The following is a 21,771-nucleotide window of genomic DNA, read 5'->3' as shown; positions in this document are numbered from 1 at the left end:
GTGGGGCATAACCATGGAAATCACCCTTAACAAATGGGGACCTAGGTTTCTCTCTACTCCCAAAGGGGAGTTGTCCCCCTTCCTCCTCAAGGGCTTCCCTTTGATCACCCGAATCCACAGCATTGCCCTTTGGAAATCCCCTTCCCAGGTAACTCACAAATCTCAGCAACTTTTGATGGGCTAGCCTTGTCTCTGTCTGTGAGATGGATACAGGGTATCCTCCCTCACTAGGGTGGTAGACCCATCCATTGCCACTTGCCACAGGAAAGCCCCAGCTTCCTTATGTAGTTACTAGGCCTGTCAGCCCTCTCTCAGCCCTGTGCACCAAGGGCTGGGTTGGGGACCTGCATTGCCTCTTGCAGCTGCAGCATCTCATCAGCTCCACTCAGCTCTCTCTGCCCTGTGTACCACCCTATGTGCCAAAGGGGCATCTGCCTCATGCAGGCATGGGTACCTGGTTTCCTTGTGCAGCCACAGGAATCCATTCAGCTCCACAGCCCTGTACGCTGACACCATGGCTCCCTCCACAGTGGGGCTGGGATGCAGCTGCTTGCTACCTCCTGCTGGGTGGAGGTGTCTTCTGGGTAATTTTGGGGCAACTGTTCTGCACCAGCTCTTCTGAAGCCCTCTTTGTAGTCCCTCATTAATCACCTGCATATGCAAACTGGAAGATCAAAAACAAACATTATCAAATGGGGCTACTTTAATGAAATGAATATACACAAACATGGTGAAATGCAGACTGTGGAGCACCTGCTCATTTGCAGACTCCTCAGTGAGACCTGTACAAAGGAGGACATTGCTTCAGCTACAGAAAGGACCATATCTTGGGCACAATTCTGGAAAAGTATCTAGTTTGTGACAAGGACATGAGAAGATTATTATTATTAATGCTAATACACTTAGATGCCTCACAGTAAGCCTTAAGGAAAAAAGAGAAGACATTGGTTTGGTAGGATAAAGTAAGGTGAGCTCTGTGTGTGGGCAGCATGTTCTAGTGGAGGATTCCTGCAGACTATTTAGAACTTAGGCACTCAGTCATGCTACTATTCTTCCTTTGAGTACTAGAATTTCTGTAATTTATTCACTTTCTTATAGCAAGAAGTACCACAATTTTACAAATCACAATGTTAGTAAATGAATGCAGAATTAAGGATGATTACTGTTTCAGACGAGTGATATTCAGAAAGTCAGGGTCCATTCAAATTCTTTTAGAGTTCAGGGCATAAAAACTTCCTATATAATGGATATATATTGATTCTACAGGACTTACATCATCCAAATGTGTGAGTTCTTCTTGTCTCCCATGCTCTACCTCATTTTGTAGTTCTAAGCTTTTTGCATCCACACACCACTTTATTTCATAACATTTGTTTCCCTACTGTTCCTTGTTTGCACCTAAATCCACTATTCCTTTTACATGAATATTTTGTATGAAGTTTGTGATTTAAAAACATTCACCAGACAGGTGTGGGAAAATGTAACTGGAATGTTCTGTGTTGTCTTGGCAAGAAGTGGCCAGTAGTGTCCCTCAGGGGTCGGTGCTTGGTCCAGTACTTTTCAACATCTTTATCAATGATTTGGATGCGGGGGCAGAGGAAGAACTCACTAGCCAAGTTCGTGGATGACACCAGGTTATGGGAAAGCACGGTCAGGCTTGAAGATAGGCTGCAGATACAGGTGGACCTAGAAAGGCTAGCAAGTTGGGTGGATCGGAATCAAATAAAATTTAACATTGAGAAATGTAAAGTGCTCCATCTGGGGACAAAAAACACCCCTACACGCCTATAGGCTTGGCAAAGTGACCAGCATCACGAATTAAATGAACCTGGGGGTAATAGCATGACTAAGAGCCAGCAGTGCGTCACTGTAGCCAACAGAGCAAATTATAACCTGGCATGCATCAATCCAGCAAAACTAGGGAAGTGATTCTTCTACTCTACTCAGCACTGGTGAGACTGCAGCTGGAGTACTGTGTCCAGTACTGGGCACCGCACGTCAACAAAGACGTGGAAAAGCTCGAGAGAGTCCATAGAAGGGCCACCCGTATAATCAGAGACTTGCAGGGCAAGCCATACAAGGAAAGGCTGAGGGACCTTGAACTCTTCAGCCTGGAAAAGAGAAGGCTGAGAGAGGACTTGGTAGCAGTTTGCCACTACACCAGGGGAGTATATCAAGGGCTCGGTGAGCAACTGTTCACCATGGCACCCAAGGGGAAAATGAGGAGTAATAGCCACAAACTCCTGGAAAACCGTTTCAGGCTCAACATTAGGAAAAACTTCTTCACAGTCAGGGTGTCCAGGCTGTGGAATAAGCTCCTTCCAGAGGTGATGTAATCACCTACCCTGGAAATCTTCAAGAGGAGTCGGCTGGTCACCTTGCTGGGGTCACCTGACCCCAGTTTTCTTTCCTGCCTGGTGCAGGGAGCTGGACCTAATGATCTTCTGAGGTCCCTTCCAGCCTCACAATCTATGAATGTCCCTTAATAGACGATATTATCAAAAAGGTTTTTATACATCCCTTCTCTCTATTCTCCTCTCCCACCCCTCTTCAGCCATCACTCCTGGAACCAAACCAAGGCATGAAAAATTTCAGCCCAAAAAGTAATTTTTGAGACAGTTAAAAGTAAAATGAAAAATTGGAGCTCAGAATGAAAGTGTCATCTTGATTTGAACTGCAGATTACTAATGTGCAAAGCTGTAACAATGTTAATGTAAAAGGAAATTAAATCATGTATAAAATGTACTTGACTTCTGTCATTTGAAAACATTAGCATCAATGTTTTCATGTTTCCAATATTATATTGCAACTTTTTAAAAATTACAAAATAACAATAGTTTTAAAAAAGGGATCATATTCCTTTTCAGTCTCAACTTATTAATATATGTCATTTTTTGAGCCTTCTATTTCTACATTTTGGTGGAATTTTCTGATAAAACTGCATAAAAACAAAAGGGAAAGAACAATCCTAAATATCAAATATAATCAGAACACCTGTAGATGAAAACTGGACTGAAGTACAGTAGAAGCAATGTGTTGAGCAAAAGGAAACAACTTAAAAAAATTTAGGTGTCTTGGGTTATACTGCTAGTTTTACTTTCCCAAAATTAGCTATGTATTAAAAATACTAAATAGAGAAATGGCCTTTTTTATATGAAAAGTTGCAACCATGAATATGTACAATTGATTGCTCCTTACATCACAACTGGAAAAAAAAAATCTTGGGGATAACATCTTTGTTCCTATATTTTTCTTTTTTTATAGTCAAATAATGGTAGTAAATTTGTGGATACACTTTTAGAAGTTATGGTTTATTGCAGCTGTCTTTGGAGTGCTGTTTTCACCTAATGCCACATCTAAATTGGTTAGATATAACAGGAGTTTAGATTTCCGCAACCCTATTGGAAATTTGGAGACTTCTATTACCTTGCAGCCCCAGAAATTGAATTGAGGCTTTGTTACTAAGCCAGGTTGTGGCAATGGACCCAGGAGCCAGTAGCTCAATTTTCTACCTCTCTGCATCAAATTTTCTCTAGAAAATGATGCATGCAATCCTGAAGAATGGCAAGGAGGACCCTCTCAGAAGCGTTAAATATTTGGTTCACTGGGTCCTATCAGCAGGCACGGCCTGCAGGGAGCTTGTTTATCCAGCAGAACGATCTCATTATGAGGACAGTGATGTAGTGTGGTTTACTTCATACCCTGAAGTCAGTCAAGGAAACAACAGAGTGAATGATATTCATCCTGGTTCCTGTATTGTGCTATTATGAGTAGCAATAACTGGCAGCATATTAAAATAGAGATCAGGGACTACAGCCACTCAGTTGAATGCAGCTCTGAAATTTTCAAGGCTGTTGAATAATTCAAGTATTTTCCAATTTATACAATAAAAAAGGGTATGTGATTGACTCTGGTATGGTAATGGAAGTATAGATGGAGAAGGCTAACGCTTGACAAAATTCGCAAAAGGCATTTGTCGTAATTGTTTTGTGCCAATGCAAGTATATGTGTTGATTGTGTGACTGAGTGACCACTGCTGCCATTTACAAGGAAAAGAAATGCTGGATTTGGTTATGTGAATATAGATTCTCCTTGCCCTCCAACTCCTTTACTATACTGAAAGACAAAGAAAGGAAAAAAACAGATCAAAACAAGTGGGCTGAAATTGAGAAGAAAGCATATGCTGCATTAGGGCCACTTTTCCTCACATTGAATCAGTCCTTATGACATGACACAACAGCTTCAAGCAACTGTTTTAGCCCAGCCCAATTTAGGAAGGTACTAAAGCTATATATTAAAGTCCAACTGAAGTTTGAGTATAGTGACAGATGTTTAAACCTACAGCTGTCCTTTATGGGCCTAACTTTTCTTTTTGTTTGTTTGGCTTGTTTGTTTGGATTTACTTTTTCTTGTGTATGAGTTTGGCACAGTTGACATTTGCCCCTTTGAAAATACATTTGTGTTTCAGTGATTTGTGAATGAGGCCTCAAGACCCAGATTTTTTTTACTTATGTATTCTGTTGAACATGGCAGTGTCTAACTTCTAAGATCCTAAAGGCCAGTACTCCTGACCCATGATGCTGATGTAATTAGCCTTTGTGTTTTATACTGATGTAAAACAGGAGCAAACATACTTTATAACCCAATTCTGGTGAAATTTCCTCAAATGTGGTGTAATATTGCTCTGGGAAAAAGAAGGGTCCAATTATTACACTGGCATAAGCTATACCATATATGTGTATGTATACATGTGTATGTATGTATGTATGTATGTATGTGTATATGTATATATTTATTGACAGCTTTTCTGGGTAGCCATCTGCACAAGGCAAACAGACTATTATCCATTCTGTGACCACTTAGCGCAGTGGTTTTCAACCTTTTTTCATTTGCGGATCCCTAAAAAAATTTGAAAGGATGTGTGGACCCCTTTGAATTATAAGTATGGGTATTCACATTATTTTGATTGATCATAGCCTTCTTTCACGAACCCCTTAAACATAGTCTGTGGACCTCAAAGGTCGAAAACTAGTGACTTAGTATAATAGCCACCTGGTTCATGCACTACCCATAGAAAGTGGTCTTCTTGTTCTGGGTCCCAGTGTAATTTATACTGGTATGTGAAACTGATGCAGATTATGCCAGTGTAAACAAGCATATGCATTTTTTTTTCTCATTTTTAAAAGCAATTTAGGCACTTGTGAGTTTGTTGGGTTTAAACAGATGATTCCTTGGGTTTATGTCCACACTGCACAACTATAATAGCCCATGTGGAACATTTCTTTTTAGCTATGATGCTTCTGATGCCCAGTCTAGCTGCTCTAGTGTGTTCTGTGGTGTAGCCATACTCTGAGTCACTTCTGAAAATGGGACCTATGATAACCCATTAATAATGCACTGATGCACTTGATATTTTGGTGCCTAGTTTTAGAAATATGAGCATTAGTCCACAAATAGTAGTATGGATTTCTGTAGGAGTACTAATCAAGTAAAGTGATGCCTAATGTGAATAAGAATGGCAGAATCTGGCCTTTATATAGGTAGAAATATTTTACTTAAACACAAAAATTCTTGCAGAGGGGAAAATCAAGAATCTTTGTTCACTGCTATGTTATATAAAAGATCACCAACATTTCTTTGCCCTGTTAAGAATACTTCACCAGGCCTTCTTGTTAGTCTTTGTCTCCTGTTAGATCTTTTCTTATCTCTTTTATATAAACTCAATTTATACACCCTTGTCTCTATTTGATGGGAGTACCTCAAGAGCAGATAGATGATTTCCTGCTAAAATATCACTGCCAGTAGCAGTAAAACAAAAATCTCTAATTGAATAACAGATGGCCAACTCCATCCTGGGATGAGTGCACTGAACCATAATCACATCACTCAATCACATTTTCACCTCCCCTTATATGTAGACTTCCTGATTGTGCTCATGAACAGCATAAGGAATTCTACACAATAACTTAAGGATATTGGGATATTTAGGACTTCAAGCTTAGAATAACTTAGTATTTCTCTAGCCAGGAGAAGTTCCAGGATTGGCAAAGGCAGAAGCAGTAGCAGCCACCTGTGTTTCATGGACAAACCACCAGTATGGGCAGACTGTACCACTACAGTCTCCTGGGACTTTAAAAAATTCCCCAAAATATGTAAGAATCCCCCTGCATTTCCCCTCCTTGCTCAAAGGCATGCCGCCTCCTCACCCTTCCCTTTGACCCCGTTTTTCATCTGCTGATTTATCCTCTATCCTGGGGGAGGGAAAAGGTTCAAAGTCACTCCTGCCTGTTCTACCTGGGCTGCATAGAGGCTGGGCTCAGCGGCAATGGAATGGGAGTTCCCTCTCCCTGTGCTTGCCATCAGGAGACTAGGCAGGGTAGGGGAACTCAACCCTTGCCCACTGCTGCTGCTGCCGCTCTCTGTTCCCAGCTTAGTACAGTCCAAATGCACCCCAGCTAGAGAGGGCAGGAGTGGCTTTGAAGCTTCTCCCACCCCTGGGACAGTGAGGAAAGCAGCAGTGGCAGACAGCAACAGGGGCCTGGAAGGAGAAGGGGCTTGCCTTTGACCATGGAGGGGAAACAGGGGAGTTTTATGTTCTTTGGAGATTGTTTTAAAGTACCCAGGGGCTATCCAGGTGTTAGAAGCAGGCAGGGGCTCTGTCTCATTGCTCCAGTCCCCCAAGGCAATGGAAGGATTGGAGCAGCCAGCATATTCCCGAAACCCTGGTCCAGGGAAGATGCAAGGAGTGGGGAAGAGGGGAATGGTTGCAGACTTCACATTTGTATTTCTCTCTTTCCTGCAATCATTTCCAGTAGTGGAAATTTTCTATCACTAGAATTGAACTTTTATACACTTTCCCTTTTTTTCAGGCAAATCTCCCAGGGCAAGTACAGACATTCAAAAAATGCCTTACTTGAAGCACTATAAATTAAAGCATGAGCAAACCAAACAGATGTTGGGGGGAGGGGCTTGGAGCCTGCATACACTGGCTGCTGGGGACACTCCTGTGCACCTCACAGGAGGCTGCTGAAGTGGGCCCTCTCCCTGTGACTGTGGGGGGAAAGACACCAGACCTCTTCCTCTACACCCCTCCTGGACAGGCAGTGGCATGCCACAGGGCTGGGCCTGCTGCAGGGACACAGAGCCCAAACCCCTTTTCTGGGTCTGGCCATGAAAAAAGGGGGGTTGGGCCCTGTGTCCCTGTAGCCCCCCAGCCAGGTTTCAGTGCACTGTGAGGCTGGGGCTGCCATGAGGACAAAGAGGCCAGACCCCTATCTCCTGCAGCACTTCCCTGCCCTCCAGCCCAACAAAGACGTGCTGTAGGGTTGGGGCTGCTGCAGGGAGAGAGACCTTTTTTCCCCACCCCCAGCCAGGCTGTGGCTCACAACTAGCTGGAGAGAGGAGATGGAGCTGAGATCGGAGGCTTTCGCTGATTTGGGTCAGTGACATCCAAGAAGGCAAGGCCATCCTGGTGCTTGGGCGAAGCAAACAACCTCTGCTACACTCACCTGGGATGGCAACAGAATGTGACTCGCAGTGAATGTGGAACAGACATTTTAAAAAGTATCCTAACAGAAAGTGCTTTTGTTGAGTGCTACATCCATCAAGAGTTAACTTAGAGCACAATCCACCATTTTAAAGTCTTGTAAGAGCTGTGTCTCTTCTATTTTGTTCAATATCTGTTCAATTCTGGCTTTAGAGTGCTTTCTGTGCACTTAAAGCATAATAGGTGAAATTGTTGTACCTAGCCCCAGAAGCTGAAGAACAGATTCATCTTATGTTCTGCTTTGAACTAAAGGAGACTCAGTGAGGGAAACAAGTCCTCATAAAAGCTATGGATCCCTCTTAGTAGAATGTTATTCCACAGCTAGATGTTCAAATCTAGGTTCTTTCAGAAGAGACATCTTAACTGATCCCGAATGTTGATGAGGTGTGTATATATATGGAGTTGGTCCCATAAGTGCCAGAGCTCATAAAAGCCATAAAAACTTTATAGGTCAATACCAAAAACCAAAACTAGAAGCTAATAGCAAGTTACTGCACTCTTATGAGAATTCGTATAACATGTTCCTGGCATAATGTACCATTGCAGTAGCTGTTATCTCCAAGAATAAAGTAGGAATTATTAAAGGGAGCATTAAAAGTGAAAGTGTGTAGAAACGTTATAGTGTAATAAGTACTTAAATATTTGTGCTTTGAATTATATACCATCATAGAACAAACTGTAGTCGAACTGTCCTCATTTAAACTTTGCAGGTTTGAGGGTTGTTGCTATAGAAATATCCTCCAGTTTTTATAGACACAGTAATATTTTTCCAGATCTTCAGTGGACACAGAGTATCTATATAGCCAGTTTATTTTAAACTACCTTTAAAATTGAAGAGAAGGACTAGTAAAGCATTACATACACGTGATATTATGGAAATGTTAACTCTTTTTGCATAGGAGTATCAATACCTTCTAGCATGTTTAGCTAAGCTTACTAAGCTAGATGACTTTATAAAGAAATGGTCCTTGGTATTTTTTCTATTGGTAATGCTAAGCAGAAATAAGTCAAAGGTAACTGCTGTACATAGCCAATTCTCAATTCAGCACAAAGGAAAATTAGAAGTGGTGTTGGTGTTCTACAGTATTTCTATGAATTCATCATGCTCAAGAAAACAGGCATCACTAAAACTGAATATCCTGAGAGAAAAATTCTGATTAATAAGTGGCATTAGAAACCAAAAACATACCAACTACATTAAGTAGAAAGGGTCATGGCTGTAATTTTATAATAAAATAAACAAATGTTATTTGGTAACTTAACACTGCTTGGAGTTTCCATCTGCGGGTGGTCATACAGACTAAGTGGTCACGGTTATCCACCCCACCCTTTTTTTTTATTTAGTCATGGGTGATGTCCGGCTTTCTTTGCTCTCCATCCACTGACAGGTCACGGTGCATGTTTGACAGCAACAGCACAACTTTGGAATTCTTTGGAACATGGGAAACTAGGGTAAGTTCCCCATCAGAAGCAAAAATGGATGAAAAAGTTCCCCTTCTTTGATTTGCTTGCATTTCGTCTGGGATATCAGCCTTGTTTTTCCAAATCCTACCCACATAGGTCAAGTCCTGCTGTAGCAGTCTTTTTTTCCAGTTTAGTACTTGTGAAGAAATGTTCACCCACAGTATTCCTTCCTGTCTTGTACTAGGGATGAACCAGTTTTTCAATGACCTAGATTACCTTTGCATGAAGCCTCTAGTTGCTTGCCCAGGTAGATTTCTCTAGAGAGGAGGAATGATATTGCTGCATCACAGCACCACCACATTTTCAAGCCATATTGGCAGATTTGCTGGGCATATACTGTCTGCTGTCAGGTGCATTCCTAAAATATACCATTTCCTGAGCTGCTCCACAAATTGTGTCCAGATATCTCGGAAGGCAGCAAGCTTGTCCACAGCTCACCTTTCCTCACATCTCAGTTTGTTGTCAAATCTCAGGTAGTTGGTGATTTGACAGAATCGTTTTAAACTCATGGTGGCACGGAAGCAAGGACACCTGGTGTGTTGCTCCCACAACTCCTCCGGTGCCTCGTGACTGCCATGGTATAGACCACTCAGTAGTAGGAAGCTAATATAGGCTTTCAGCTCTGTTTTGTCCAGCTTTTCGACTCCTTTCTGTTTTCAGGAGGGCTATCATTCCACTCCCTGAATCTTCTTTCTGCCTCTCTGTTTGTTTCTCTTATGATAACAGTCAGTACACCTTGTGAGAGAAACAGGTGGAATGTTTCCACCACTGTGTCTTTATTAATTTCTCTTGTTGGCCCAGCACATTCATGGACTGTGTCCTTGACTGTTCTCCATTGATGTACTAGCTATGGATTTTTTTTCCCCACGCTCTGCCATTCTTTTCTCTAAAGGTGTCATCATCTGCAATGTTTTCTGGGGGTGGTGGCAGTGGGTCTGCTCCATGTCCTGTTGTAGCTCTCCTTGATCTTCCACAGTGGCCCTGGGCTGGTCCTCTTCCCTTCCTCACTACAAGTGTTGGCATCACTTCTGCTTGTGGCAACAACTCCTTCTCATGTAAGCTGGATGATGCTTCCATAGATGCATGCTCTTCTTGCTCTGAACAATCTCCTATGTCTGGAATGAAGTCAGTAGTCTCACTGCCTTGATAAGTTTTCATCAGTGGATGTGTCGCTGTCATCCCTAGTTACCTGTGCAAGACAGGCTTCAGCACTGAATATGCGCTACCTTCTCATTCTGGACTGCAGGAAAAAAAGGGAAAACTTGATTACTGCTGAATGCATATAAATAACAATCAAAGACAAGCCTGTCCATCTATGTGGTCACAGAAGCAATTCTGCCCTACCCTATGGCAGCGCAGGTAGCACCCTGTCCTGGACACAGAAATGAAGCCAGAGCCAGAAGCCAGAGACCAGAATCCATCCTTTGCAGGCAAGCCAAATGTGGGTGGATGCTGTTTAGAAACCACATGCAGGGACTTATTAGGAGCAGGTAAAAGGGGTATGGGAGGTGTCAAGCCCTTACCACTGAAGGAGACTTTATAGCGTATGCTGTACTGCAGTATGATATTGTTCTATTTATTCTCTGCTGTCCCTTTGCGCCTTGTCCTCATTTCCAACAAAGGGAGGGCAGACTAGCTTGTTTGTTATGAAAAGGGCATGTGGGGCAGAGTTTTGCCATGAGAAAAGAGAGCAGAGGTAGATTTGGGTGTGACAAAGGGGTTTTTTTGGCAAAGGGGAGGGTGTTTTGATGACGTTGAAGTCTGCAAACAAATTGATTAGTAAAAGGGATTACCACTCCTTCTGCAAAAGCAGAGTGGAGGATGGCCATCCATTAGTTACCATGGATATCTGAAGTGGACATGGATGAGATGTGAAAGAATGCTGACCTTTCGGAGGCATCCACCCAAGGCGGCCAACCAGGTCTAGGCCTGTCATTTATACACAAATTGCATTGGGGTAACACTTTACCCTCATGGGTTAACAAAGACTTTGGGTAAGTTGTTACCCCCTATGGAAAAACACAGTCACGCCTGGGATAACATGTTACCCACGGCAGTTTTTCATCCACAGAGAGCAAACCATTCATGTAAGCTGGCTGTTCTTTGGGGGTATTGTGCACTGCGGTGCCAGTGACAATGTCCTAAAAAGATTTTTTTTTAGAATTAATTAACTTTAAGATACTGCACAAAATAGCCTCTAGGGTAGGAAATGACCCCAGGGGAATGTATGAAGCTTAAATGACCCCAGCATTTTGTACAGTATAACCTTATGAATCTGGCATGCTGGGGACAGAGCACCTGCTGGATATCTGAAAATGCTGGATTTTTTAAAAATGAGCAGTGGGAGGTAGGGTGGTTGTGGGCAGTCCCAGAGTAGCTGCATGCAGCACAGGGTGGTTAGTAGCAGCAGGCAGCTGCCACATGCAAGCTTTCCCCTCTGCGTCCGGGGGCCACGGGGGAGAGCAGCGGCTGGTTCCGGAGCAGCCACTCTAGTGCCGGATTTCTGAGAATACCGGATTGCTAAGATCTGGATTCTTGCAGTTTTAATGTAGTACTTAGCTGAGAAATTCCCAAAAACATTTTATGTAGTAGTGCCTAACGCTGTTCTGCTGCCAATTGCTCTTACTATTAAGAATTGTTTCCTAGTGATTTAACCTAAACTTTTCTTTTTTCAGCTTCAGGCCACTGCTCTTTGTCCTAACATCTTCTGAGACTGAATAATTCTGTCCTTTCCTTTATATTGTTACCTTGAAATAATTTGATTAATGCAATTCAATGATTTTGACACTTTCTGTGCCAGATGGAGATGTTACACTAATTTGATTCCAATATTTTATGACATTGCGCTTCAGAGTTGCACAGTAGAGAAAAAGAATAATTACACACTTATCTCTGGAATTATCAAGATTTACCACAATTTCTCCTGATAGCTCTCCTCTTAATAACAAACAAGAAATATAGTAAATCTTGCATTGTGCCTAAAGAATGACTTTATATGGTTTCTAGCTATCCAGAAGCATATAAAATATGATATTTGTGTATATTTGTGCTAGCTGTGTTCCTTCTAAAGTGCAGATTTTAAATTAGGTTGATGGTGAGAGTAGTTGTGGACAGCCTTTTTAACATTGTTTTCCCTTCTCTCTCTCCTTTTAGCTGATGGATGCACTGACTGGTCTGTGGATTACAAGAAGTATCAAGTTTTAGTGGGAGAACCTGTTCGCATAAAATGCGCATTATTTTATGGATATATAAGAGCAAATTACTCCCTAGCACAGAGTGCTGGACTTAGTTTGATGTGGTACAAAAGCTCTGGACCTGGAGATTTTGAGGAACCTATAGCTTTTGATGGAACTAGAATGAGCAAAGAAGAGGATTCAATTTGGTTTCGGCCAACGTTGGTGCAAGACAGTGGTCTTTATGCATGTGTCATAAGGTACTTTTTAATTTACTGTGCTTTTATAAAATGAATGTCAGTTACTGCTGCTAATGCTGTTACAGTGTACAACTTTTCAATTCATTTAAACTTTTTTCACTCTGAGAGAATTTGATTTTTTTTTTAAATGTATTTTTTTTTTTTTGTTTCATGGATTATTTTTCAAAATTCAGTTTACAATGGCCATTTTTAATTGGACATGTAAGTCACATTATCTTGTTTCCTGACTTAGGTAAGTGTAACAACATAATTATAGTATAAACATTAATTTAAAAAATTGAAAACTTATTCTCCACAGGTCCCCCACTCCCTCACTATTTACTTTCAATTCACTATTTTCTCCAGTTTTCTCTCAGTAAATAAGTCTTTAGAATTTGTCTTCAGTGGGGGAGAAAGTATACAGGAGTAATAGGGGGTGAAATATAGTCAGAGGAAACTCATGAACATATTTGCAGTATACATATTATTCTTTTTTCTAGTCATTACTGATCCAAACCTGCCTTGGAAGTTCAGGATGCTGAACTTCCAAAGGTTCTCAGCATGTTTGCAGAGTCCAACCCTGTTATGACGAGCTCAAGCAGTTTCCTTCCTTTTGAGACAAATGTTCTACTTCTTTCTAAATTTCTTAAATGCTTTATCGTGAGGTACTGCTCTCAGCCTACAGAGAAAATAGAGACCATCTAGGCATCCAGTTAGCTTTTGAAAATTACTAGACAATATCAAATTAAATTTACAGAAAAGGTGAAATGATGTAGTTAAAAAAAATGCAGGCAAAACCTCACAGACAGGATGCATAGTTTATTGCTCAATGGGTTGTAATATTTGGTTATTGTTCTTTATAGACAGACAGATAAAAAACAGATAGCTCTACATCTACAAATTTGTAAAAAGATGATTTAGCTACCTATATGCTAAGGGAACAATAACAAATTTATAGGCAATTGAGAGGCTAGGAAATGAGTACACTATTAAGGTATTCTAGTGTTATAAAAAGAGCGAGCATGGCTATTGTACATTACCAAACTCATGGAGCGTGTAGGGTTCATTTTTCTTTGCTATGTATTTTAATATTCTTTATGGAGCCCCTTCACACCACCTTCTTTTTCCATGCCTTTACTACTACCCTGTCTTTTAGTTTATCCTCTAAAATGTTCAGCTTTTTTTTCTATTTCTCTTTTAAAAGAAAAGCAGGCATAAAAAAAAGCAGCTGCTTAATGTAAATATGTATTTAGGGCCACTAATCTGAAACTGTATTCATATGACCCTAAGTACATATTTATTTACATCTGTAGAGTGCTGAGCACACACAAAAAAGGCAGTACGCTTATTAGCATAGTCTTAGCTGACAACAGCTCTGTGGTACAGGTTCCCTGAGAGCTACCCTATGTGCTCTCCGTCCCCAGATATACTGTCAGGCACAGGGTTATACCTGCTGTGACAAAAACTCTGCAGGGGTGAGATAACATGTTTCTCCTGATTGCTGCTGGCAGCAAGGCAACACTGCCCTGTTCCTATGCCCAGGCAGTACAGGGCTGCCCCTGCAAAGACTTCAGGGAGGAGAGGTGTACTCTAGTATCCCCACATAGTTGGCACCTAGGGCTGGTGACCACTCACCCCCAGCCCCCCAGTTACACTCCTGAGCTTACGTAGCATTGTGTAGTAATTACAACTAAATTACAGCAGGGGGCTGAACTTGATGATCCTCCTGGGTCCCTTCCAGCCCAAATGTCTATGAAATCTATTAAATAAGTTCACGGCCTTATACATAAAGTATCTGAATAGCTACTATTATTTTCCATGGATACAAATTTAAGGCAAACGGATGCTTTTTAATTAAGTTTTTATTCCATAAATGTCGTAGGAAAGTCTGTAACTCAGGGGTTCTCAACCTTTTTCTTCCTGAAGCCCCCCTAGCATGCAATAACATTTTCCACAACATTTCCTCCTGTGCCACAACTAGTGCCCAGCTCCCCAGCCCTGCCTGCATGGCCCCCAGCGTAGCGGGCAGGACTTGGTGGCAGGGAGCCCCAGGGCCCAAATCACATAAGCAGCAGCAGTGTGGAGCCTCACCTGCCCACCCACAGTGCTGCCCACAAGATGGAGGCTGTGGGCTGCATGGGGTGGGTCTGACTTTGCCTCTTCCTTGGGACTCACCTCAGCCCCGATGGGCTGGGGTGGTTCCTCCCTGTCCTGGATCAGGCTGGGTGGACCTCCTGAAACTGCTCATGGACCCCTGGTTGAGAACCACTGCTCTAAATCACTTTGGACCAAATGCTGCCATTGTACAAACACACAAGCTCGTTGTAGACGTTATGAGGATCGGAGTAGAATCTGGAGAGAAAAGGGAAGATGTCTTCTGTAATATCTAGAAAGAAAGATATTGGAATCCCCAGTAAGTTTTTTTTAAAGTGTCTCAGATTTTTTTTTTCAACAGAGAGTGAGAGTCTTATAAAACTTCAGACTGGGACAAACAATTGTTTTGGGATTAAAGACTAAAGAGCTCAGTTAAGTGCAGGGAACAACATGGCTATGCACTGATGGTCAGGGTATGTTTACTGTTCTGCCACCTGCAGAGAGTAAGAAGGGAGACTAGAAAATATAAGGTAAAGGGTTCAAAAATGGAGAGGTCACAAGTTCTCTCCCTCTCTCTTTTTAAGAGAGTTAATAACTCAGAAGTATTTTGGCTCGGTGGCTTCAAATTCTACACACGCTTTCTCTTTCATGAGAACTAGTGCGTAAGTCATATGACAGATTACCTTTGGTCTTCATCAGAGAGGGAAAGAGAGCGAGTGGAAGTGCTCAAATCTGAGGGGGCGGAAAAAGTGTCAGCTTGGTCCTGTTCCTAATCAAAAGCCATAGTGAGCACTAAGTATCTCTTTTCACCCATTTATTCTTGCTTTGCTTTTGGAGTCATCTGCTCACCATATGTGGTGGGACAAGAGGGCTCAGAGGTCCATTACCAAATGCAGTCCTATCATACAGTTGAAGAGAATTTAAATTGCAGAGGAGAAAGTTATTGGATAAACAATTTTTATGGTCTCTGGAAGAAAGTTTGCCTCTCATAAAAGCTATACAAGCAGAGAACAGATATTGATGGCCAGCAAGTCCCTCAGCATTCACAATGCACATATGGGCCCCAGAAAAGAGAGAACTGGGAGTCAGGCAGGGAATGAATATGTGCTTCTGAAAATCTGGACAATTATTTTTTATGTTCTTAGCTACTGGAGGGGAAGGAGTAGAGTGGCACAGCACACTTATACTTTGCTTCTTGCTGATACTTCCCTATTCTCCATTGCTAGACACTGATTTTGACGCACATAGTCAGAAAAAGAAATGTGTTACTCTCACAGCCTTTGCTGCTGCATAGGAAGTGGGGCAGCCAAGGGATGGATTTGCTGGTAGAAAAAGTACAATAATAAATGAAGTCTAAATTCTTAAAGCTTAAATGGATTTAGATTGGGGAGAGGGCAAGGGTAGTACACTTGGATTCCCTTTCAGCTGTGCAGCACGTGGCATTCCTGCCAGAGCTCTGCAGGCTGAGCTGACAAGCTGATCAGTATGCCAGTGCTCTGCATGCAGTTTTCTCTCTGAGCTCACCACCTGACTAGCCCAGGCCCTTCTGGACCTCTGTATACACAGGTTTGTCTGTGAGCTCAAACAACTCACTAGGCATGTGCAGGGCAGCCAAAAGAGAAGTGACCATGCAACACCTCCCCTCCCATCCAGATTTGCCCATGTCTTAAGAGTAATCATTTTGCACACACTCCCAGAAGGACAGGCTAGCATCTACAGTAGCTTAACTAAAGCTAGAGTCTCAAAGCAGAAGAAAGATGATCTCCTTCCATACCATCGAGGGAAGATTTTTCCCCTGGTCTGAGTATTAAAAGGGTGGTAGCACCTTCATGTCAGAGGCTGTTTCTCTTCTTGCAATACCTGTCCTCTCTACCTTCTCATTTCAACATTCCTCATCCTGTTCCCTGATTGCCATTAAAAACATGATGTAGGTATTTTCCAGAAGGACATGTTTATTAGATGATGTAAGATGGTGAGGATGGGAGTGCCATGTGGAAGTGGAGGAAAGAATTAGGTGTCAGTCTAATGGCTTCCCCAGTAGTAATTCTGAGGTCTTCTAGATCTACATACATGAATGGTGTATAGCACCTCTTTTATTTCAGCAGCATTATATATTGAAAGAAGGCAAACGGGTTCAGTTGAATTTATATAAAAAGTATGTTCATGTCCTGTGAGTGGTATTCCCTGTTGCCATCTTGAGGGAGTTGAAAGGTATAGAAAAATAAAGGATTTCAGCAGTGTGTGTGTATATGATTGTGTTTATATATAAATCCACATACAACCACCATGATCTTACCTCTTAGTTGCTAAATCGTATTGTTTTATATAGATAATATCTAGAGAGATCTTATATATATCATATCTATCTATCTATCTAGATAGATAAATTAAACGATCCTCAGATTTTGAAACACTCTTATCTTTTTAATTCCAGCATTATGTTTGTGACTCAACATGCTGAATCCTTTTGTTTTGTTATGCAGTGACTCATCGAGGTGCCGTTGCTAAGAAAACTAAACTCTTGTGTAGGCAGGAAGTAACTTTATACATTAAGTCAAGCTTCAAGCCAAACCTCTTACAATTTACATTATTTATGCTATAGCAATCGGTGCTTGGTAATTACTCTTTCAAATTTTGCCTCTGTCTACTTTGCAACAGCTGCTAAACATTTACACCTTCAAGTTTTGCTTTGTTAAATGAATCTTTTCCTTTCTTTCTGAAAATCATCCAACAGCTTTCTCAGTTATGCCATAATACAGCATTTACTCAAGTCACTGGCTGTAAGAAGGAAAACTTGATTGGGTTTTTTTATGTGGATACTTGGTTTGTTTCCCTGAACCAGTCAGCAGAAAGAGTTTTGAAGTTGCTGGTCTTTGCCCAGAAATTGAATTCATTAACTTCTCTGACATTTATGGGAATTTTCCCTTTGACTTGTGTATTTGTATTCTGGAGCTCAATCTCTTCATTTGCCAAGCCCCCAGTTTTGAGCCGTGGTGGTGGTTGTGTTAATCAACACAGATATGTCTAATTTATTTGTTGTTGCTTTATATAAGGATGGCATTTTCTGGGCACTTGTGAACATTAACAGAAATAATTGTTTTTGCTTATTTAAATAAACATGTACAGAAGAATATATGTCAGACATTACAAATCTTGTTCAGGTATGCAAGGGAGCTTGGTTATGACAGGGTTATAAGTAAATTAGATCCATGAAGTAATGGGTAGCAAGAGATTTTAAAAGGCTGGCATAATGCATCATAGCCAGTTAAAAAGTTTACAAATGTCTGTTAGCAAAAATATTTGTGACATACCTTTTCCTCAGTTAAAATATGTAACAAATATTTTAAAGAAAATGATGAGAAAGGTGCATCATTATTAAAGACTTGTAATTTGTTCAATAACCTTAGTTGCTTTAAAGGCTCAAATTCATTTTGAGTTTCAGGTTCATTTGGGAAGAACTGATGACAGCTGCTCAGGTGCAAGCATTTCTGGCTAAGATGGGCAAGCATTTAAACAAATGAATGCACTTAAGTGTCCATTTAAATCTTTGAGTATTTCTGAAATCAAATGTAAATCTGGCATCTTCAGAACAGGAGAAGCATTGAAATAGTCAGATACATACATGGGTATTTTCCACTTGTGCTTCTGAATCAAAACAGGACACGGAAGAAGAACCCATTCTCATGACTTTCTCAGCCAACTGTTCCCAGGTCACTGTGATGTGAATAGTTGTAACGTGCATCCAGAGTCTTACATAGTTGTTTCTACCTGGATTTGGAATCCCTTATCAATTACAAGGAATTAAAGGTGTTGGGCATTATATACTTTATAGTACAGAGGAACTTAAAAGGTCTGATCTGTATGTGCGTGGTGAAACAAAGACAGGTGAATAGATATGCTTATGATGTGAAAATCTTGTTTAAATGGCATTTTCCTGCCATTTAAATGGGCATATATCACTTGTTAGAACAGCAGCTTCAACATTTTAGGCAGGTATTTCTTTTACATAACACTTTTAAAGAGACTGCTTCTATCTTCACTAGCTATAACTTTAAATATTGCTGCAGCATAAAATAGCAATTTAAACTCTTATCTTTATAAAGAACAAATGTATGATTTTTTTTTTACAACATAGAGGCATAAAATAAATTTTATAACTTCTCTCATTTAATTAAAGTTACAACTTCAACTTGTGGTGTGTTCTAAGATATTTTAAATAAGGCAATATGATTTTGTCTATGACATTTTATTTTTAAATCCTTTCCAAATTGTAATAAAAGAAAAGCATCAGAAAGTGGGAACATACTTTAGTTTCTGTTGTGTTCTTGTCCAAGCTGTAACGTGGCCTGAACTTATGAAATAATAATCAGATTTTTTGTCACAGCAAAGGCCTTTTTGTTAAATGACATGCAATCAGGTTCAATTTGAAATCATATAAAAACTGAAATCAAAGAGAAACAATATCTTGCCTCTGGTTTGCTATTAACTTTTGGAAGAGTGCACCAAGAACAACTTGGCAGCTGTTGATCCTCTGGATCATGATGTATTTGTAAAAAGTTGAATCAGGTGCCTGATGAATACACTTACAATTCCCTTTATACCTTGATGTAATGAGTGAATGATGTTCAAAAGTTTAGGGGGACAACCCAGTTTCTTTAGAACAGTAAAAAGGCCCCGTCTGTCTGCCTTGTGTATGACCGTAAACTGCATGTGACTGGAGGCCCTGTTGGCACCATGGTGGAGCTACTTATGACAGGCTAGCTCCTATAAAATACCACAATGGTGCAACCTCCAGAGTAAGGTGACTATAGGGGATGTCACTACCCCAGCCCCACTGCTTTGTGGGTATTCCTTTGTTGGGATAAGGCTTAGGGACATCTTTCTGACAGCAACATCACCCCCACCCCCCCAGCTGAGGCATTAGGCAGTCAGCAGCAACTGTAATTTGTTTCTCTCTAGCAGAAGCTACAGCCATCATCAGGATGCTGAATGTCTTCACTCAGTCTGATGCTTGGACTCTGTCTCACTGGTCTAAAGAGAGGATGGTAGGTCTAGGGCAGCCTCTACTCCATACTCTTGCCTAGGCATATGTGTTGAAGGTCTTTGTTGGCTAATCAAACTCGTTAAATATAGCTAACTTAAATAATTGCAGTCACAGTAATTACACATATATTTTGAAGAGTTTAGTTATACTTGTATCTTCCCACATGTAAGCCTCAAGGCATACATATGAAAGTATAAATGTTGATAACAATGTAGGTTACATTTATGTAGAAATTCCTTATTATTTTAGATGTTAAACAGACTCTGAATATCTCAATATTGGTCCTTTCACCCCCTTCTTCCTAAATAATATTTGTAGTGAGTAACAGGGTTGAATACAAATCGTTAATATCTTATTTTATTCTTTACAGTTTGATTCCTCCCACCAATGTTGTACATATATAGATACAGATCTTTGGTATCTTTTATTAGAAGAATCAAATGAAATACTGGGAGCATTGAAGATAACTCTGCTTTTGGGTGGGAAAATAAGAAATATGATTAATTTTCATAAGCTTTTTCAGGCTTCATTTGAAAATCATTCTGAATAATGTAAAAGTTTCTAACAAAAGGGATTTACCATACTAGTTACTTGGTATTCCTTTTAATGTTCAAATTAATTTCTAAATCTTTCCACTTCATTCCATGCAGAATTTACTCTCATATCACCTGAATTATAGATATTTTATTTCCTCTAAAATGATTTTATCATTGAGTACCTTTATCCAGTTATTATTTATTACCTTAATTCTGTCAATTAAATTCATTGTTACAGTGTAATATTTATAGAATCATACTGTATGATGTACTATACTACTATATTTCCACAAGTGCTATAACATTTATGGAAGAAATAAGTAAATGTAATTGCTTAATACTGGGTCCCCTTTGAAAGTAATTTCGTAGTTTCTTTTCCTTGCGTTAGATGGCTATTTCTCTTATTGATAAATTATAATCCAAGGCAGGGATTAATAAGTAAGAGAAGAGATCTCCAGCGTAGGAAAAGGTGGTAGTGTCTTGATGGACAGGACAAGCATGAATTGAGAAGGAGGTCACTTAAGAACAGGACATTGAATTAAGACATGACTAAAGAATAAAATTATAGAAGTATTGATTTTAGTAGTTTGTGTGTAGAACTCAGGAAAAGTTGAAGTGGGAAAGATGAGAGATGAGTTTAAACTGAGGAGGACCAGTTCTAATTGCTCTGAGGCAACAGGCAGCCCGTCTAAGAGATAATTAGATGAAAGAGGTTTTGGGTTTTTTGTTTTTGTTTTTGTTTTCTTCTTTTTTGTCGTGGGTTTTTTGTTCTCAGTTCCCTTTTTCTGTTGACTATGCTACTTTTTCCCAGCAAAATCATATTTGCTTCTTTAGTCAATGAAGTAAATAAGAGGTTCTGCTGAGAATTGCTTGTGTCTTACAAATGGATTTGAATATTAGTATAACTTAACTATCTTCCATTTATCTCTTTGTTGTCTCAAATAATTCCCAGTGAAAAGGCAGAATTTCTCTCTAAAACTTAGTTCCGTTTCTTGCCTGGTTGTTTGGTTGATCCTGTAGTACTGGTGTATTAAAAAAAGAATGTGTCCCATGCTAGATTCTAATAACTGTCTTTATTGATTGAAAAGAAAGGAATTGACATTTTAGCAGAAATAAGGAACTATCGGATCATTTCAGGCTCTGGTATAAGCTAATGGTAATTACTCCGTTTTGGAATTAGGGGCCAAATGCTATATACAGTCATGAAAATCAGGTTGGCTTATGAGCTATCCCTGTATCAGGAAAGAGAAGAAAAAGACACACTAGACACTTAGTACTACTATAAGCAAAATGAATTATCTTTAAATAAAGTCCAGTCAAGTCAGGTTAACAATTAATCTTAAAGCTACTTTTAGGACAGAGAATGTCATTGTGAAGGCACAAATTCAATTAGAGCTTAAGCACCTAAAACTAAAATGCATGGAAGACTTAACTTATGAATATTAGTCATGAGACTTCAAAAAGACTATCTGCATATTACAACTTGTGGGGAAAAAGCCTCATCAAATATTCTTCTTTCTAAATAATGAAACAGATTGTACAGCAACCAGGATTAGGTAACGTTGAGTATTTCTGAAAAGGCTAATAAATGCTTGCAAGTTACCTGTTGGCACTTTCACAGTGTGGAAGAGTGAATCTTGTCACCTGCATACTTGGGAGGAAAAGCAATGAAAAA

General features: G+C 40.2%; 1 protein-coding gene across 1 annotated transcript in view; it reads left to right on the top strand.

The window, feature by feature from the left end:
* The window catches only part of IL1RAPL1 (interleukin 1 receptor accessory protein like 1), a 1,351,669-nt gene that overhangs the window by 711,116 nt on the left and 618,782 nt on the right, over positions 1-21,771 (top strand). The window contains exon 3 of the mRNA XM_090061969.1: positions 12,164-12,443. Within this exon, the coding sequence (XP_089918095.1) occupies positions 12,164-12,443 (280 nt within the window). The remainder of the gene's footprint in view (positions 1-12,163; positions 12,444-21,771) is intronic.

This window comes from Crocodylus siamensis, chromosome 1 (assembly GCF_052110815.1).
Source record: "Crocodylus siamensis isolate JL-2025a chromosome 1, ASM5211081v1, whole genome shotgun sequence".
NCBI classification, from domain to species: domain Eukaryota; kingdom Metazoa; phylum Chordata; order Crocodylia; family Crocodylidae; genus Crocodylus; species Crocodylus siamensis.
Note: the sequence above shows the minus strand (reverse complement) of the source record. Positions and strands in the feature narration are given on the sequence as shown.